The sequence below is a fragment of the Arvicanthis niloticus genome, chromosome 7 (genome assembly GCF_011762505.2).
Source record: "Arvicanthis niloticus isolate mArvNil1 chromosome 7, mArvNil1.pat.X, whole genome shotgun sequence".
NCBI classification, from domain to species: Eukaryota; Metazoa; Chordata; class Mammalia; order Rodentia; family Muridae; genus Arvicanthis; species Arvicanthis niloticus.
Genome location: NC_047664.1, coordinates 35,486,236 through 35,503,533, shown reverse-complemented (window position 1 = coordinate 35,503,533; position 17,298 = coordinate 35,486,236). Strand labels below are relative to the sequence as shown.

General features: G+C 44.1%; 1 protein-coding gene across 2 annotated transcripts in view; it reads right to left on the bottom strand.

Moving 5' to 3' along the window:
* Window positions 1-16,315, bottom strand: part of Kremen1 (kringle containing transmembrane protein 1) — a 68,597-nt gene extending 52,282 nt beyond the window's left edge. For both annotated transcript variants that reach the window (XM_034508760.2, XM_034508761.2), the window contains exon 1: window positions 16,105-16,315. In XM_034508760.2, the coding sequence (XP_034364651.1) occupies window positions 16,105-16,195 (91 nt within the window). In that variant the 5' untranslated portion in view covers window positions 16,196-16,315. The remainder of the gene's footprint in view (window positions 1-16,104) is intronic.
* Between the last annotated feature and the right edge of the window lie 983 nt (window positions 16,316-17,298).

Below are 17,298 nucleotides of genomic sequence, written 5' to 3'. Positions count from 1 at the left end.
AAATCAAATCAAAACAAAACAACAACAAAAACCAAGTGTCAAGAAAGCAGGGCATGGTGGCACTCACCTGTGGTCTCAGCACTTGGGAGACGGAGGCAGGGGATCAGACAGAACAATGACCCTCCTTGGGTCTAGGTCATTCTTGGCTACAAAGTCAATTAAAGTCTGGCCTGGGTTTTTTGAGACAGGATCTCTTATAGCTCAGGCTGGCCTAGAACTATTATGCAGCTGAGACTGGCCTCAAACTCCTGATCCCTCTGCCCCTACCTCTTAAGCACGAAAACCACAAGTGTGGTAGTCCACTCAGAAGGGTTCTTGGATCCACTCTATAGAAGCGTATTAGATTTTAATGATTTTTTTTTTTAAACTAAGCTTGCCTAGTGTGTACCAGTGGTGAGGAAAAGACAAGAAACACAGAGTGTTGCAGACTGAAAGTTATCTTTGCATCTTGACTTTATCAGGGTGTGGACGAGGTAATGAGGACCCTGCCTCCCTTTTTTCTGCTATGAAATTCACATAAGCTTTGTCTAGATAAACAAGGAGAGGCTCAAACAACAAAGAAAATCACTTGCTGCCTTGTGTGTTCACATTTTCAGTAAAAGGCAATAAGTAAAGGCAAGAGACCTAAAGTCTACACCACCATTCATGAATTAACTCCAAGGCAAGAGACCTAAAGTCTACACCACCATTCATGAATTAACTCCAAGGCAAGAGACCTAAAGTCTACACCACCATTCATGAATTAACTCCAAGGCAAGAGACCTAAAGTCTACACCACCATTCATGAATTAACTCCAAGGCAAGAGACCTAAAGTCTACACCACCATTCATGAATTAACTCCAAGGCAAGAGACCTAAAGTCTACACCACCATTCATGAATTAACTCCAAGGCAAGAGACCTAAAGTCTACACCACCATTCATGAATTAACTCCAAGGCAAGAGACCTAATGTCTACACCACCATTCATGAATTAATTCCACATATATTTGACCCTCACGACTGCCTAGAGCTGCGGCAAATACACAATGGATTCCTGGTGTTTCCATGTTAACAGGGAGCATACTAGGAAATAAAGGGGCCAGGCAGGGCTGCTCCTCCCTGATGAGCAGGTGAGTGTGCAGGAAGAGCCTGCGAGGCCAGAACAGGCAGGGTCACACTCTAGTGCACACACACAAAGAAAGGAAGAAACGAGGAGAAGAAGTGAAGCATTGTTCTCTGGTTGAAATCTGGCTGTCAATGTGGTAAGACATACTTTAATTTATTATGCCACTGAAGTTACATAATTCAATAACTATGCTTGTGAAGAAAATACAAATTAACGCATGTACTGTGTTTTAAATTTCATGTATAAGCCAAGTGTGATGGCACACATCTTTAATGTCAGCATTTAGGAGGCAGAGGCAGGCAGATCTCTGAGCTCGAGGCCAGCCTGGCCTAGAGCTTTTTCACAGAGAGACTCTGTGTCAAATAAAAAGAATAGAGGAAGAAAAAGAAAGCAGTATGAAATAATACTTAATGTTTCTTTGGGACAGGATCTCTTGTAGTACAGGATAGCCTCAAAATTGATAGATAGCCAAGCACGCCTCAAACCCCTGATCCTTCAGTCAGTGCCTTCAAAGTGCTGAGATTTGGCACCATTCTTGACTCTTGTGTTTTGAGTTAAAGTCTCACACTTTAGCACAGGCTGGCCTCAAACTGCACAAAAGCAGCCCTCTTTGCCTTGGCAAAATACTAGGATTATAGGTGTAAGCCAATTTGTCTGGTTACCAATTCTAGCATTTAAAACAAAATTCCAGAGTACATTTTCTGATGAGAATATCTACTAGGCTTTAATATATATACATACATATAATTTATTCTCTGTGTTCTTGTGCATGTGTATGGATGTAAGTGTGTTATAGTGTATATGTGATGGTTAGAAGATAACCTGTCAGATTCTTGGTTCAATCCTCTCACCCTGTGGGTTCTGAGGATTGAATGAGGTCATCAGGCTTAGTGACAAGTACCTACAGAGCTATCCTACCTTCCTTTTGTTCTTAAAATATCTATGAAGGCTGGGCGATGGTGGCGCATGCATTTAATCCCAGCACTTGGGAGGCAGAGGGAGGCGGATTTCTGAGTTCGAGGCCAGCCTGGTCTACAGAGTGAGTTCCAGGACAGCCAGGGCTACACAGAGAAACCCTGTTTTGAAAAACCAAAAAAAAAAAAAAAAAAAAAAAAGAAAAAAGAAAAAAGAAAAAAATCTATGAAATTCAGTAAGTGAATAATTTATAGAACTACAAAAGTTCTTATCATTTGGAGGAAAGCTGACAGCAGTATGAAATGTTCATGCAACAGCTGCTTCCCTGAAGGTGTCAGCTGAAGTGTACTGGAGGGAACATCTTCCAAGCCTGCAATCCCAGGCAAGCTGCCCTTTGCCTTCAGACATCCCAAAGTACCATGGGATGGTTTAGTTATGAGTGACCCTGTGGTAAAGGAACATGTGACCTTGGGAAGGAAGTAGTCCTCAAACTTTTCCCATATAGTACACTGAGGCTACATCAGGACCCTCAGCTTTTCTCAGCAGCTCCTAGGAGTACTGGCCTCTGCAATCTCATGGAGGGAGGTTATCAGCTTTACAGGTGAGAGCAGACAGGCTCTCTTCACATGCAGGTCATATGAGAGTCACTAGACTTAAAGGAAATGAGAGCAAGATAAATAGCACCGAATGGCTCCAGAAGTCCCAGCCACTGGCCTTCCCTTCTTTGTTTTTCTTCTCCTGTGAATGAGGGGGTTTGGTGCAGAAGGTTCTGATACCCCTTTACTTTCAAGTCAATTCCTAAGATTTAAGAAAACAGAAGTAATATTCAAAAGCCGGGGGTGACTTGAATAGAAAAGACTTGGGGCTTAAATTCTCTCCTAGGCTTAAAAACCCTGCAGTTCTTCATGCCTCTCTACAGCAGGTAAGAAGCCTATGGTCACATGGGCAAGCATGGCACTTGCCTCCTATTAGGCCCTTTCCATGTGCCACCAACGCCCTCCTGCTGCTTAAAGAAAAGTACACCTTTAACATAGAAATTATGCAAAGGGGAAACAAACAAAACAAGTGAAGGCATTAGCTATGCTTAAAATCCCAGCACTCAGAAGTAGAGGCAAGAGGATTGCTGTGAATTTGAGTCCAGCTTAGGCTATATTCTAAGTTCCAGGCTCAGCACAACCATATAGCAAGATTCTGTCTCAAACAAACAAACAAAAACAAATAAAAGGAAGAGAAAGGAAAAGGATAACAGAAGCTTCCATGTATCTATTTGTTTCTGGCTCAGAACAGGTAAAAGCCGTCCATTGATGACACTCTCTCGAGAACCTGCCTACCCTTTGGATGGGATACATTGTTGCCTCTTAAAGTATTCTCCTCTAACATCTGTACTTAAATCTATACTAAACTCTCTTTGATTTTGAGACAGGGTCTTAGCTGGTTTTAACTTGTGACAATCCTCCTGTCTCAGTCTCCAGAGTACTGGCACAGGCATGAGCCTCCATGGCCAGTAAAACTTTTTTTTCTTAGTAAACTCCAACTTTGCTTCAACAAATAAAATAAAATTCTGAGGAGACATCAGGGCATTGGCACTTAATCATTGGATATTTGATGATATCAGGGAATTGCCACATTTTTGGTTTCTATAATGGCTGAGTGTTGTTATATATATATATATATATACTTATCATTTACAGATAAGGACTGAACCATTTACAGATGAGATAGGATGATATGATGATATGGAGGGTGGAGAATGAAATAACATGGATCACAGTTGGGAACCCTGGCCCTAGGCAACAGGTATTTGTGGCTTTCCTAGATTATTTTTGCGCATTTCTCAATTTCCATAATAAAAATGGAAGCCATTCTAAAAATCATTACTAGCATACCGTTTTGTAACAAATATCCTTTAGCTTCTTGTTAAGAACCATAAACTCAGCTAGCCAAGTCTGCATCCATGTAGATCCACATGATCACTCTTGGAGCATGATCCTAGACTACATTCACTTTCCACAGGACAGGCTGTACTTCTGCCCAAAGTGGACTAAGCACATAAATACGGTAAATTTTGAGGCATCAGTAGCTTTTGTATTAGAACAGAGCTTCCTTTTCATTTAAGAAGACAGTGTTCTTAAAGACAGTAGCACGGACCTGAGGGTATGGCCCAGTAATAGAGCACCTCTGAGCATATGTGAAACCCTGGTACTTACACACATGTACTTACACATACAATATCACAGTAACAAAGAAAAGACCATGCTTCCCAAATCTATTTTAACTGACTTTACATTTTTGTTGATTTAAGAGACAGGGTCTCACGTAGTCCTGGCTGACCTGGAACTCACTACATAGTGAGGCTCTCCTCAAACTCCTTCCTGCCTCACCCTCCTGAGAGGCCAAGACCAGCCTAAGCATGTATACTTGTGGAAAGGGAGTTTGAATTCTTCTATTGACTCTCTAAAATAGTCTTTATAAGAAATGAAATACTGAATTATGTAAAAGACCATTACAAGAAAAGCAGCCTACAGTGAGCAGAGGGTTAAATTTGGAAGTTGTCATAGAGAGAGGTCTTATTTATTAAACAAAAAATTTTAAAATGAAGCCAGGTTGGGGTGGGGGCACGCCTTTAATCCCAGAACTCAGGAGGCAGAGGCAGGAGGATCTCTGAGTTTGAGGCCAGCCTGGTCTACAGAGTGAGTTCCAGGACAGTCAGGGCGGCAACTACATCAACATCAACAACAACAACAAAGGAGGACTGAGGACTGGCAAAATGGCTCAGTTGGTAAAGGTGATTGAAGCCAAGACTTACAACTTAAGTTTGACACTCAGATCCCACATGGTTGAAGGACAGAACTAACTTCAGCAAGTTGCCATCTGAACTCCAATATAAGCATGGCAGCAGCTCTCTCTGTCTTTCTCTGTCTGTCTCTCTCTCTCTCTCTCTCTCTCTCTCTCTCTCTCTCTCTCACACACACACACACACACACACACACCTTACTAAAATGTATTTTTTTCTAAAGTGAAGCTGCAGTAGCAGTACACACCCATAATCCTAAGCACTAAGGAGGCAGAGGCAGGAGGATCCATGGAGATTCTAGGATAGTCAGGACTACTATCCTAACCAAAAATAAACACATGAAAAAATAAGGCCTTTTAAAAAACCGAGTTGTCAAAGTAGAGAAGAGAGGTGGGGTGACACTCTATCACATCTGGCTCTCATCTGGAGCATGCTTCCCTCCCACCCAGGCAGGGCCCCCTGGGAAACACGCTATGGGTGTTGCTGTGAACACATGTTTTTACCAGGAACAGCCACCATGAATATGCAGTAGTATATGAGAAATTTCTACTTAGCATTTAGGCAGTGGTTTTCAACCTTCCTAATGATGTGACCTTTTAATATAATTCCTTATGTTGTAGCGACCCCCGACCATAAAATTATTTCATTGCTACTTTATAACTGCAACTTTGCTACTTGTTATGAATCATAATGTAAATATCTGATGTGCAGGATATCTGATATGTGATTCCCAAAAGGGCCAGGCTGAGAGTTACTTATTCAGGGTATTGAGAATCATAAAATTGTCTCCCTGATACACAAAAGAGAGTTGGGGCTTTGCTTAGTGCTTTTCTTTTTAGTGTGCTGAGAATGGAACCGTTGAGCTTCACACAGGCTAAGCACCTCACTGTCAGTCAGCTACACCCTCAGCCCAGTTTCTCCACTAACTTAGCAGCACCGAAGCTCCTAACATATACAGAGATTAAACACGCCTTAGTTTAAGGGTAGTAGGAAGTTAGCTGCTCTGCAGAGCCCTAAAACATTTTATTAACAAAGTTCCTCAAGAGACTTTAGGGTCAAAACCAAGAGGATTTATTCTCTCGTGGTTCTCTGATGACACGGACCAGTCACTTACATATGTAACATGTAAGCACCACAGTGTACTATGTGGATCTACCTGATTGATGGTATGAATCATTTAATTATCCATGTAATATGTGAACACCAAGGTGTACTACTATTTGAGGTATTTATCTAGAAATAGCCTGTTCTATCTTAACATCAGATTTCACACACAAAAAAAATTTCACATAAGAAAACAGTAAACATGACATTTCAAGCTCCAAATTCTGCTTTCTGATAGATAGTAACTCTGTTTACTATTAAAAAAACAAAACAAACCCCTCATAAAGTCAGAAGGTGAGCTGTCACTGGGCTGGACCAAGACAGATAGTGGTACATTCCTGTAGAAAGTGTAAACAGGTCCCAGGTTCCCGTGCACAGTCGCTGGACCCATCTGAGGTGCCAGTGAGCTTCTTCAGCATTTTACCTTTTGTTTTGCCCTTGGAGATCCAGCTCAGGCTATCTCACTGTGTGGTGCACCGTCCTCCAAGTATGATATGACTGCTATGATCTTAATCAGAGCAGCTGTGATTACCTGCAAGAGACCCTCACAGGATCGAGCCTGTTGACATTCCTTCACAGAACTGCATGTAATTCCAGCCTGGCTGTACTTGGTTTTGGGGCAACACAGGAGTATATAAGAGGTGAAAGAATAACTGTATAGCTTTGAGGGGGTAACAGTGGCTAGAATGGACTGTTCTATAGCACAGCTCTTTTGGGGTCACCATACTCCTGTATATAAGCCCAATAATGTCACTCATTCTCCAAGCTGGGCCTGACAAAGCTGTTCACAGTGCCATATCTGGGAAAACAGGCATTATTCATGTTTCCCAAGAAAAAGCTAAAGCAACGTGCATATGTTAGGCAGTAGTCTACCACTGTGCCTCACACATGTAATTCTGTCATTGAGGAGATGAGTCATGTGCTTAAGGCTAGTCTAGGCTAAGAGTAAGACCTTGACTCAAAGATAACTTGGTGAAGTGGTGGCCATCTGTAATCTCAGCACTTGGAACACAGGATCAGGAGCTGTAGGTCTCCTCAGCTACACAGTGAGGACAAAACGAGCCCTAGCTCAATACTCTCCACACAAACTACACATCAAACCACAGCAGTGCTCAGGCTCCACCTCCTCACTGAGCTTCACTCCCCATCTCTGGATACGTCCAGGCTTTATTTTTCCTGCCAGGGACTGAACCCGAGCCCTGCACTGCAAAGCACACGTTCTACGGACAGTCCTAGGCTGCCTAACTTTGAATCCCCCTCGAAGGCAGATCTCAGAAAAAGCTGTTTTTGTTTATGTTTGTGAAATGAGCAAAAAGCATAAATATATAGCTTGCAGGGGCAGGGGGGAATCTGTTACACAGTCAAGAACTCCAGTTTTTATTTTTGTTTTTTTGCCTGTGGATCAGCCTTCTGACTGCCTAGCAATCACCTCTGAGAAGTTCCAGGAAGTTCTGTGTCAATCAAACACTTGAAAGTCAAATATTTGCTAATTAAAAAACCCCTGCTAGACCAGTGCCTGTCATCCCAGCACTCAGGAGGCTGAGGTAGGAGGACTTCAAACACGATACATAGTGACACATTGTCTCAAAAGACAAATTAAGGCTGAGGATGTAGCTCCTAAATTAGTAAATGGGTTCTACCTCCAGCATTTGCTAATAAACCAGGCATGGTGATGCAGACCTATAATCCCAGCATTCAGAAAGCAGGGGCAGGAGAATTATAGTTCAAGACCGGCTTAGGCTACATGAGAAATCTTGTCTATGAATGAACAGACAGACAGATAAATGAAATTGATGATAAGGTCACGCCTGTGCCCTTTTAATTTTTAAAACAGTCTTAGGTAGTCCACTTTATGACCTCACTACACAGACAAGGAAAAACTGGAACATCTAATCTTAGTGCTTCTACTCAAAAGTGATGGGATTCCAGGTGAGTGCCACTGTGATGGCAATTTTACTTGGTGCTGGGAATAAATCTAAGACTTAGTGTGTTAGGCCAGCACTTTGCCAAGTGAGCCATTTTTATATCCTGAGTTTTCTTTAAGCAGAAAACACCTGGTCCATATCTACACCTTGCCTCATGATCATGTGAGCAATCCTATGGCTTTTTATTTTCCTTTGCAGTTCTGGATCAGGACTTTACTCATGTTAGGCAAGTGATCTGGCCCATTGAGTTATACATCCTCAGCTCCTAGCAATCCTATTTTGTACTGTCTCAAGTTCTCAATTGGACTAAAAAGAGATTAAATAAACTAATAAAACCCAGCTTTCAGACAAGTTTTATCAGCACTGCCTGTGACCTACTTTTAAAGTCAGATGACCAGAAAGTTCTCCAATAATGGAGTCCTGGAGGGTGTGGTTCTTGGTCCATGGAAGCCAGATTCTGGCCTTTTCAGCTGCCTTTAGCTGATATAGAACAGCCGAATAATACCAGAGTTCCTGAGGAGGGAACTAATTGACAGGTGGACAAGCTCTCTCTGGAGCATATCATCAAAGTAAACCCTACAGCAACAGTTACTGGCTTCTGTGATCTGGCACAGGACAAACAAGACCCAGTGAAAGATACTGGCATGCAGCAGACATTTGATAAGCACTTGCTAATTGATCCCAACATAAAAGTCCAACTCAAGAGACACGCTTCAGAAATGCTGCCCAGGGAGAAGGATTAGAGCTAAAGGAAGGACTCAGCCTAGCATCCATCTGACCAGGCAGGAGTATTAGAAGAGCTGAAAGGCTCCACCCTTCAGTCCCTATACCAGGTAGGAGGATTGGCAGTGCTGTCATCCATAGACACGCAGAGCAGCAGCACTGAGGACAGAGTGTGGCTGAGAGATTGGCTCTGACTGTCCATGGTTGAAAGGCTCATGCAGTGTTTCTCAAATCTTGGAGGCAGGCCCCAGGCTCATGCCCTAGGCTATGCAGTGTTTCCTGGCTCTTAGAGGAGGGCCCCAGGCTCATACCCTAGGCTATGCAGTGTTTCCTGGCTCTTAGAGGAAGGCCCCAGGCTCATCAGATGAAAGTACAGGGTGCTCAGTTACATCTGGATCTCAGATAAATCCAAAATAGGAACTGAGGGTGTAGCTCACTGGTAGAGCACCTGACTCGCCAATGCCAGGGCCTGAATTCAACCCTCAGGACTAAGGAACACACACACACACACACACACACACACACACACACACACACACACACATATATATATATATATATATATATATATATATATATATATATGTTTCCCCTACCCTTAACCCAACTACTGAACAGTTTCTTAGAAGTATTTCCAAACACTGAATGAGGCACACCAAAACTAAAAATTTGTTTTGTATTGGCCTGATCTCAAATTCAGTTGGGCATCCTATACTTTATTTGACAATAATGAGAGGAAGTAGAAAGCCAGGAAATCCTCACTCCAGGCAAGCTTACAGAATGCTATGCAGTGAAACGCTCAAGGGGCTTAGATGAAGACAATGAAAAATGTTCTGTTTTTCCAGCTAGGGTCTCATGCAACCCAAACTATATAATGGAGGCTGGCCTTAAATGCCCAATCCTGGTGTTTCTACGTCTAGAGTGCTGGGATTATAGGCATGGGTTACCATACCAAATTTGTACTTCTTTTTGGTTTGTTTGTTTGTTTGTTTCTGTTGTTTGAAATGGGGTTTCTCTGTGTAGCCCTGGCTGTCTTGGAACTCAATTTGTAGTCCAGGCTGGCCTCAAATTCAGTGATCCACCTGCCTCTGCCTCCTGAGCTCTGGTATTATAGGTGTAATACCTAGTTCTCTCCCTCTCCCTCTCCCTCTCCCCCTCCCCCTCTCCCTCTCCCTCTCCCTCTCCCTCTCCTTCTCCCTTTCTGTCATATTCTCATTCTCTCTCTCTCTCTCTCTCTCTCTCTCTCTCTGACATGTTTTTTTATGTGCCTCGCCTAGCTTCAAACTCTTGCCTCAGTTTTTCTCAGTGTTAGGTATGTGTTGTCATTCCCAGCAAAAATCTATTTCTTGGTGAATGTGATGGCATGTGCCTTTAGTCCCAATACTTAGGAGGCAGTGGCAGGCAGATCTCTGAGTTTGAGGGCAGACTGTTCTACAGAGTTAGTTTCAGAACAGGTAAAAGTGATGCTCTTCTGTGTTGCCCGTTTTTAGACCACAGCGAGAAGACACAGTAATGACACAATCAGGATAGGGGCCTCTCTCAGCACCATCTTTACAGATGGGTAATTCTTTGGTGCAGGGGACTGTCCTATACATTCTGGAGTGTTTAATAGCACCTCGGGTTTCTATCTGTTAGATAGTAATAGCATCCCCATGTGACAATTAAAAAAAAAAAAAAGCCTTCAAGCATTGCAAACTATTTCTAAGGAGCAAAATTCTCTGTCTGCTGAAATCACTGAGTTAGAAGAAATGGCCAACCCAAGAGAAAGTGTCACATCCACTAATCGGTGGTCATATAACAAAAGACTCTTCTCAAGAGAGATATTCTCAGCTCTACTGGGGCCCTCCAAAACCATAACAGGGAGGAAAAAGCCTAGTCACTTTAGCTAAGACAATTAGAAACCCTTCAGCTGCCAGAAGTGCTTAGGAAGCCTCTTGGGTGAGCAAAGCCAATGACGTCCTGCATGCATCACGGCAGGCAGGACGGGGCACCCAGCCTTTGAAGAGGCTCTTTTTAAGTTAACCTCCCCTCCAACTGAACTTTTTCCAAATCTCTTCCTGCCATTTGGAAGTTGAGTGATTCTCAGCTGCAAAGGCCTGTGTACACGGGGTGCAGATGGCAGCAGTTAGGGCCCTCACCAGATGCTGCACTCTCTAATTTGATTGAAAGGATATAATTAGACAACAGAAACACTTTAATGAAAGACCAAAACATGGAGGGAGGGAAGGATTGAAGGCCCTTAACTGATGCCAAAACACCCACCAGTAATAGAGGCTTTGAGTCTGGGGCACGGCGAGGGGAAGCCCCTGAAAAAGACAGTCCTTGCCCTGTTTATTTCCCCATAGACAGAGAAATGGGGATTTTATTATTGTAGATTTCCACTGTATTTTATGTGGGAACAAACTGATTAGAACCAGAAGATTCTTCGGAAGAACATCAAAGAAAAATAAATATGACTTCTGTGGTCATTATTAAAAATATTTTTACCAGCCCAGTAATTTTCTTTGAAGATGAATTTTTATAGATTGAACAGCAGCAAGTAATTTACATAGTATGACGGGATTGGCTAGCAATCCCTACTATTCTAGAAGAGAGCTTCTTGGCTGCCATGTTGTTACTTGATTCTGGGACACTAGAAAAGCTACAAACACCATAATGTATCTACTTTGGGGATACAAAGAAACCACGTGCAGGCTCCTCATACAGGCTGATGGCTACCTCCATTATGAACCCCGGCATGAATCATCTTTAAAAGTCGCCTATGCTGTCTCTATTCTTTCCTGGCTTTAAAACTGAGTGTGAGTATACTGTTCTGGCTCTAACCAAGAATCTAACCAAACTGAAAGAAATCCAGCCCTCAAAGTCTGCAGTCGCTAATGTGGTATGACACTCGAGTTTTGGAATCGGCCACAGCCTCCTCAGCCCACTAGGGACAGGGCCTCGCCCTTGTGGTAAATTGAACAATAAAAGTTTAATGCTCTGGTTATGTGCCAGGGATTAAACTGTGGCAGGAGAAGCTGGAAGCTGGCCCTAGCAGGGGAGAAGCCCCCAGGGGGCCCTACTGCAGAAGTAAGAGGGACAGTGGCAATCAGCCTGTGAGATGGCTTAAAGTTGGGAAGGAACTGTCTAGCCCCAACTTCATTCCTCCTCAAGCTGGTGCAAGGGCAGCCTAAGGAGGTGCTTACCTAGAAAGAGGACAGAACAGGGAAAGAGAGTTCTTTGGAGGAAAAGGCAAACTTCTGTCGGATGACATTTCTACAATGGCCCCTCTCCTCTCCCTGTTCTGGCTGACAGTGATAAGAGCCTGAGGTCTGGGGAAAAAAAATTATATCCTAGAAGGAAGGAAGAAAGGGCAAAAACTTGTTGGACCCCAGTGCCCACTCCACCCAAAGGAACACTTTTGGGGTCTAGTGCAAGTGTCAAGGTCAAACAGCACACAGAAGGAATCTCAGTCATCTTATCCAGGCAGAGGTTGCATACTGAGCTAGTCAGATATCAAATGAAGATGAACTCTGGAGGATGCTCTCACCTGCAAACCTGTGCAGGGCACTGAGGCACACTCCTCAGTCCTCCTAAGTTTGTCCTGATGTTTGTCCTTATTCAGGACGTAAAACCTCAGACAAAAGCTACAGACCCCAACTTCCGGCTTCTGCCAAGCATTTCGCATTAACTGTCCAGCAGTACAATCGGCTTGTTATGTTCCAATATTTCACTTTGGTTTTTGTTTTCAAAATGCTTTAATTAAAAAAAAAAAAAAAAAGAAAAAAAAGAAAAAAATCAGCCAAGCTGATTATTGTTTTGTAAAGACACTTTAAAAGGACAACCTAAGCATGGGAGTAAAAACTTAGAAAAGACTAATAGTGACAGAAATTCTTTTCCCCAGTGGTTGTTTTTCCAGTTCCCAGGGCTGGTGCCACCTGCTGCCTGGGCTTTCCTCTGCAAAACAGAAGATCTCTCAACAGTCTGTTTCAAGTAACATCTGCAGGCTGAGTGAACAAACTGTGGGTCAGCTCAGAGGTGGGAATTATTTCCTTAAGTAGTGCACTGAACCGTGCTGAATCTCTATTTATTAATAAACTAAATTTATGTATACAAGCTTTTCCCAGTCAGCTGTATCTTTTTAAAAATCATGGTGAAATATAAAATTTACCATTTTAACTAGCACTTTCTTCTTGCCTATTGGGCCTTGTTACACTGCACAGGCAGGCTGTTGGCCTCAAACGAGTCTCTCATCTCATCTTTCCAAATAGTTGGAGTACAACTATATTATCACTGTGCCTGACTCCCAGATGTATTTAAAAGTTAATTCACACTAAATGGTAAAAGGTCTGTTCATGCAGTAAAATCAGCCTACTTTGTTGCTTTTTCCAGACCAGTAACCACTTAAAAGTCAGTTCACATGACCTAGAGCTAGGTTAACATAAGTGCAGCCTGTGAGCCAATAATGACCCACAAACCAAATTCAGACTGGGTTCTTAATTATAAAAAATTAAAAAGGACAAGATACTGACATGCACAAATGATATAAAAATTTAAATTTCAATGTCCAAAGAGTTTCATTAAAACAAAACAATGAAGCCAGGTGTGATGTTATTGCTCCAGCCCTTTGGAGGCAGAGGCAGGCAGATCTCTGTGAATTTGAGGCCAGCCTGGTCCATGTAGTGAATAACAATAGCTGGAGACGCAGTAAGACAATGTCTTGGAAAAAAAAACCCAGCAGTGCCTATTCATTTTGTCAATGACTACTTTTACCTATACAGTCGGAGGTGAGAAACTGCATCTGTTCCAGTCTATGGGCCACAAAGCCTAAAGCATTTACTGTTCTGCCTTGGTCTAGAGCAGTGGGTCTCATTCTCAACCTGTCGGTCTAAACCCCTTTGCGGGGTCAAATAACCCTTTCAGGGTTACCTACAGCAATCAGAAAACACAGATATTTACATTATGGTTCATAACAGTGGCAAAACTACGGTTGTGAAGTAGCAATGAAATAATTTTATAGGGGGTGGTGGTCACCACAGCATGAGGAACCCTATTAAAGGGTCGGAGCCTTAGCAAGGTTGAGGACTGCTGGTCTACAGCCTCAGGTAGAGTTCCAGGCTCAAAAATTCTAAACTAGGGGCCACTGAGATGACTCACAAGCCACAGGTGTTTGTATTAATCTTGATGATCTTAATCTCTGGAACCAACAAGGTAGACAGAGAGAACTGACTACCGAAAATACTCTGACCTTCACACTCATCTCCAGTAAGCCCTCACACCCGTACTTCCCCAATAAAGAAATTCTTTAATATTTCAGATTCTAAACTAAAGAGGATATACTGCCATCTACCAAAAACTCCCAATGTGGATATTATGAAGATGTAAGTTTGTTTTAATCATTTTGCTTTTGGTCCATCTATGCTAAACTCTGAACATATTGATAGCTATATTGAACACACCAACTTGTATTGGTTAGAAGTGAGCCTAAATGTAATACTTTCTTTCTTTGAGATTTATAAAAGGAAAGCCAGGTGATGATGGTGGACCCCTTTAATCCCAGCACTTAGGAGGCAGAGGCAGTTGGATCTCTGTGAGTTTGAGGCCAGCCTGATCTAAAAAAAAAGAGGGGGGGGCACTCACTGCATTTTAAACACTTAAATTATTCATCTACAGTGCTAAGAGAATGTACTATAAAGTATGAAGACCTTGCAGGTAACTGAACTCAGGTTTTATAACAATATACATTACTGACTAGTAGGACAAATTCCAGATGAGAAGTCAGAGGATGTTCAAGAAAAGGCTACCACTAACCCCTGTCTTCTTATCAGTTCTGAAAGACGAGAAAGCATGACAAAAGAACGGAGAGACTGGAGATCATTTGGGGTTGGCTACACACTATAATTAGAATAACATTGAAGGGGAATGAGCTAACTGTTTTTATAAAGTCAGCATTCAAAAATGCAAACCACCAGTAATTTAAATATTACAAAGTTGTGCAGAATATAAGTATTGGAATAATTTTTTCCATCCACAAAATTTTAGAGAAAATTACAGTATCACAAAATATGAAATGGTAAGTTTGGCATATTCTCAGTGTACAGCATTTTTTTTTAATTGGAAAGGATTTAACAAACTAGTGGCTAGGTTCTTGACAGGATATGATGCTGAAAACCATGTGGTTTGTTTCTGAAACTGCTTCTGAAACCAGAGGGGAAACATCACAAAGACACTGATGTAGCAGAATACTAAAGGACCAGGCTGATGAGAGTTTGAGTTACTTAGCAAACGGTTTCACAACAGCCATGAAATTTGTCCTTACCCAAGACCAAGACTCCTAAATAAAAGCATACCAGCTTTACCCAAGAGCTGTTGCATCTGACCTAGCACAGCAAAGGTGCCTAACAGATGTCACCTCCCTTCGAGTGTGGGCAGAATAGGCTCACAATGCTTTCCAAAGCTATACTGTGCCCTTTCCAGGAAGGAAAACCAGTCTGTTTCCATCCGTAACTCTCTCTCTCCAAAGAGTACTCATGAACACACAGATAGCAAAGTGGAAGGGGTTACTAGGTTACAGTTATGTTGACACATCCTGGCTCTTGGAACGTCCCTCCCTGTTCACATACTACAAATAGTAGAAGTGAGCAAATTATAGAAGTCCCATAGAAGGCAGCAATCACCTAGAAACCACTTCTACTGAGTCTCAGGTTTGGAGTGCTGGGAAACCCTCATTCTGCTGTCCCAAAGCCCAGCTTTGCCTTTTGCCGGGATTCATCCTGTAAGAAATTCAGTATTCACAGGGTAAACGAGGTGTCTAGTCTTTAGTTATCTGGGAAACACTATAAAAACTATTAAAATGTTATCATTTAATGTTCACCAACACTGCGCGTGGTAGTGAGTTACCACCATACCCTCTTTTTCAGATCAGGTAACAGAGGTTCAAGCAGCTCAAAGTCTGCCTCAAAATCACACAGAAAAATAAATCTCAGCCTTTCCCCTAAATCCAGGCTGGCAAGAAAACAAAGCAACTCTGAGTTTTCTTTCACCAGCAAACCCCTCTCTTCACAACATCACAATCTGCAACTTAGGGTAGAGACCCCAGTGGCAGGTTCACCAATGACCTATGCTCAGCAGACTCAACAACCTGCAAAGAAACTGAACTGGGCCAGACAACACCCTCATGCCTGTCCTTCCACTGGGAAAGGATTCTGTGGCAAGGAAGGGCGTGTGAGAACTAAGCTTCCATCCCAGCTTTCATCCTGGCCGAGGGCATCTCCTCGGGCGGACCGCGCGGTGGACTCGGCCTGGGAAGCAGGACGCCGGACTCGGAGTAGTCTGCACTCCGTACGGGCGACCTTAGCCGTCACGCACCCCTTCTCTCCCGTAAGTAGTGAGCAGAGTCCGGAAAAGTTCGAAGCCGGCACGCGGGGCAGAGTCCTGGTAACGCGGGACAGGCGCGTCCACGCCGCGTGCCAGGACAGAAGCCCAAGCATCGGGTTCTCCGGGGTCCACGCGCGAGAGAGGGCGAGCGGGGCTTGTGGGGGCCGGGGTCTCACTCACCGGGGCTGGGGCGGGTACCGGGCGCGGGCCGGGCCGCCAAAGTGAGAGCAGCGGCGGAGAGCAGCGCGAGGCGGGCGGCGGGCGGCGCCATGGGCCGTCAGTGCGGGACCCCCGGGCGCGGCCCGGGGCAGAGGGGGCAGCACCGGGAGCCGGGGGCGGCCATGGGAGCAGGACGGAGCTCAGCGTCGCCCCGCCCCCGCCGCCCGCCCCGCCCCGGCCCGCCCTCCTCAGCTCCGCCCCGCCTTCTTCAGCACCGCCCCGATCGCCAGCTGCCTGCTAAGCTCTAGAGCTGGGCTGACTGCACATGCGCGTTCTGGTCGCAGCCTGCCACTCACGCGCCGGAGCCGGCCCCAGCCCCGCCTGGCCCCGCCCCCACGGGCCGCGAGGTGAGGCCACCCGAGGTGTGGAGTCTGCAGGTGAGGGCGGGACGAGCCCTGCCTCTGAGTTCCCAAGCTGAGGGTTGTCGGCACTGACACGGGCTGGGCGCTCAGTGACCCCTGTTTCACCCTCACCTAGGTCGTGACCCACGCGCGGGCTCCACCACTGCGGTAGTAACCAGAGCAAACCGCCTTCTCTTGCTAGGCTCGTGGTAGCGGTTAGCCAAAGCGTGTTTTGGAGTCCGCCTGACCTGATTCCTATCCTACTTGGTCACTCGTAAGATCTGTATATTTGTACAAGTTTAAAGAAAACGGGGTTCCCTTCTGCTAAGGGCACAGTCTGCTCCACAAAGGGAGATAGATAATGCACGGAAACCACGCACGCAGAGTTGGGGCTCAGTAAATGTGGAGTTCTTTCTCCTTGTGGAGTCCTGCAGCTACCTAAGGAACAGTGTATCTGTGTCAACTACGGCAACTTATTCTTTTAAAAATATGTATTTACAATGGGGCAGTGGTGGTGCACCCCTTTAATCCCCGTACTCGGGAGGCAGAGGCAGATGGATTTCTGGGTTGGAGGCTTCTCTGGTCTATAAAGCAAGTTCCAGGACAGCCAAGGCTGTTAAACAGAAACAAAGAAAAAATGTATGTATACATGTATATGTGCATGTGTGTATATATACATATATATATATGTTTGTATATTTTAAAAAATTGTATATGTGTGTGAGTGCATGCGTAAAATTAGAGAACCACTTGTGGGAGTCGGTTCTCCTTGCACTGACGGTTCTGGGAATCGAACTCAGGTCCTCAGGGTTGG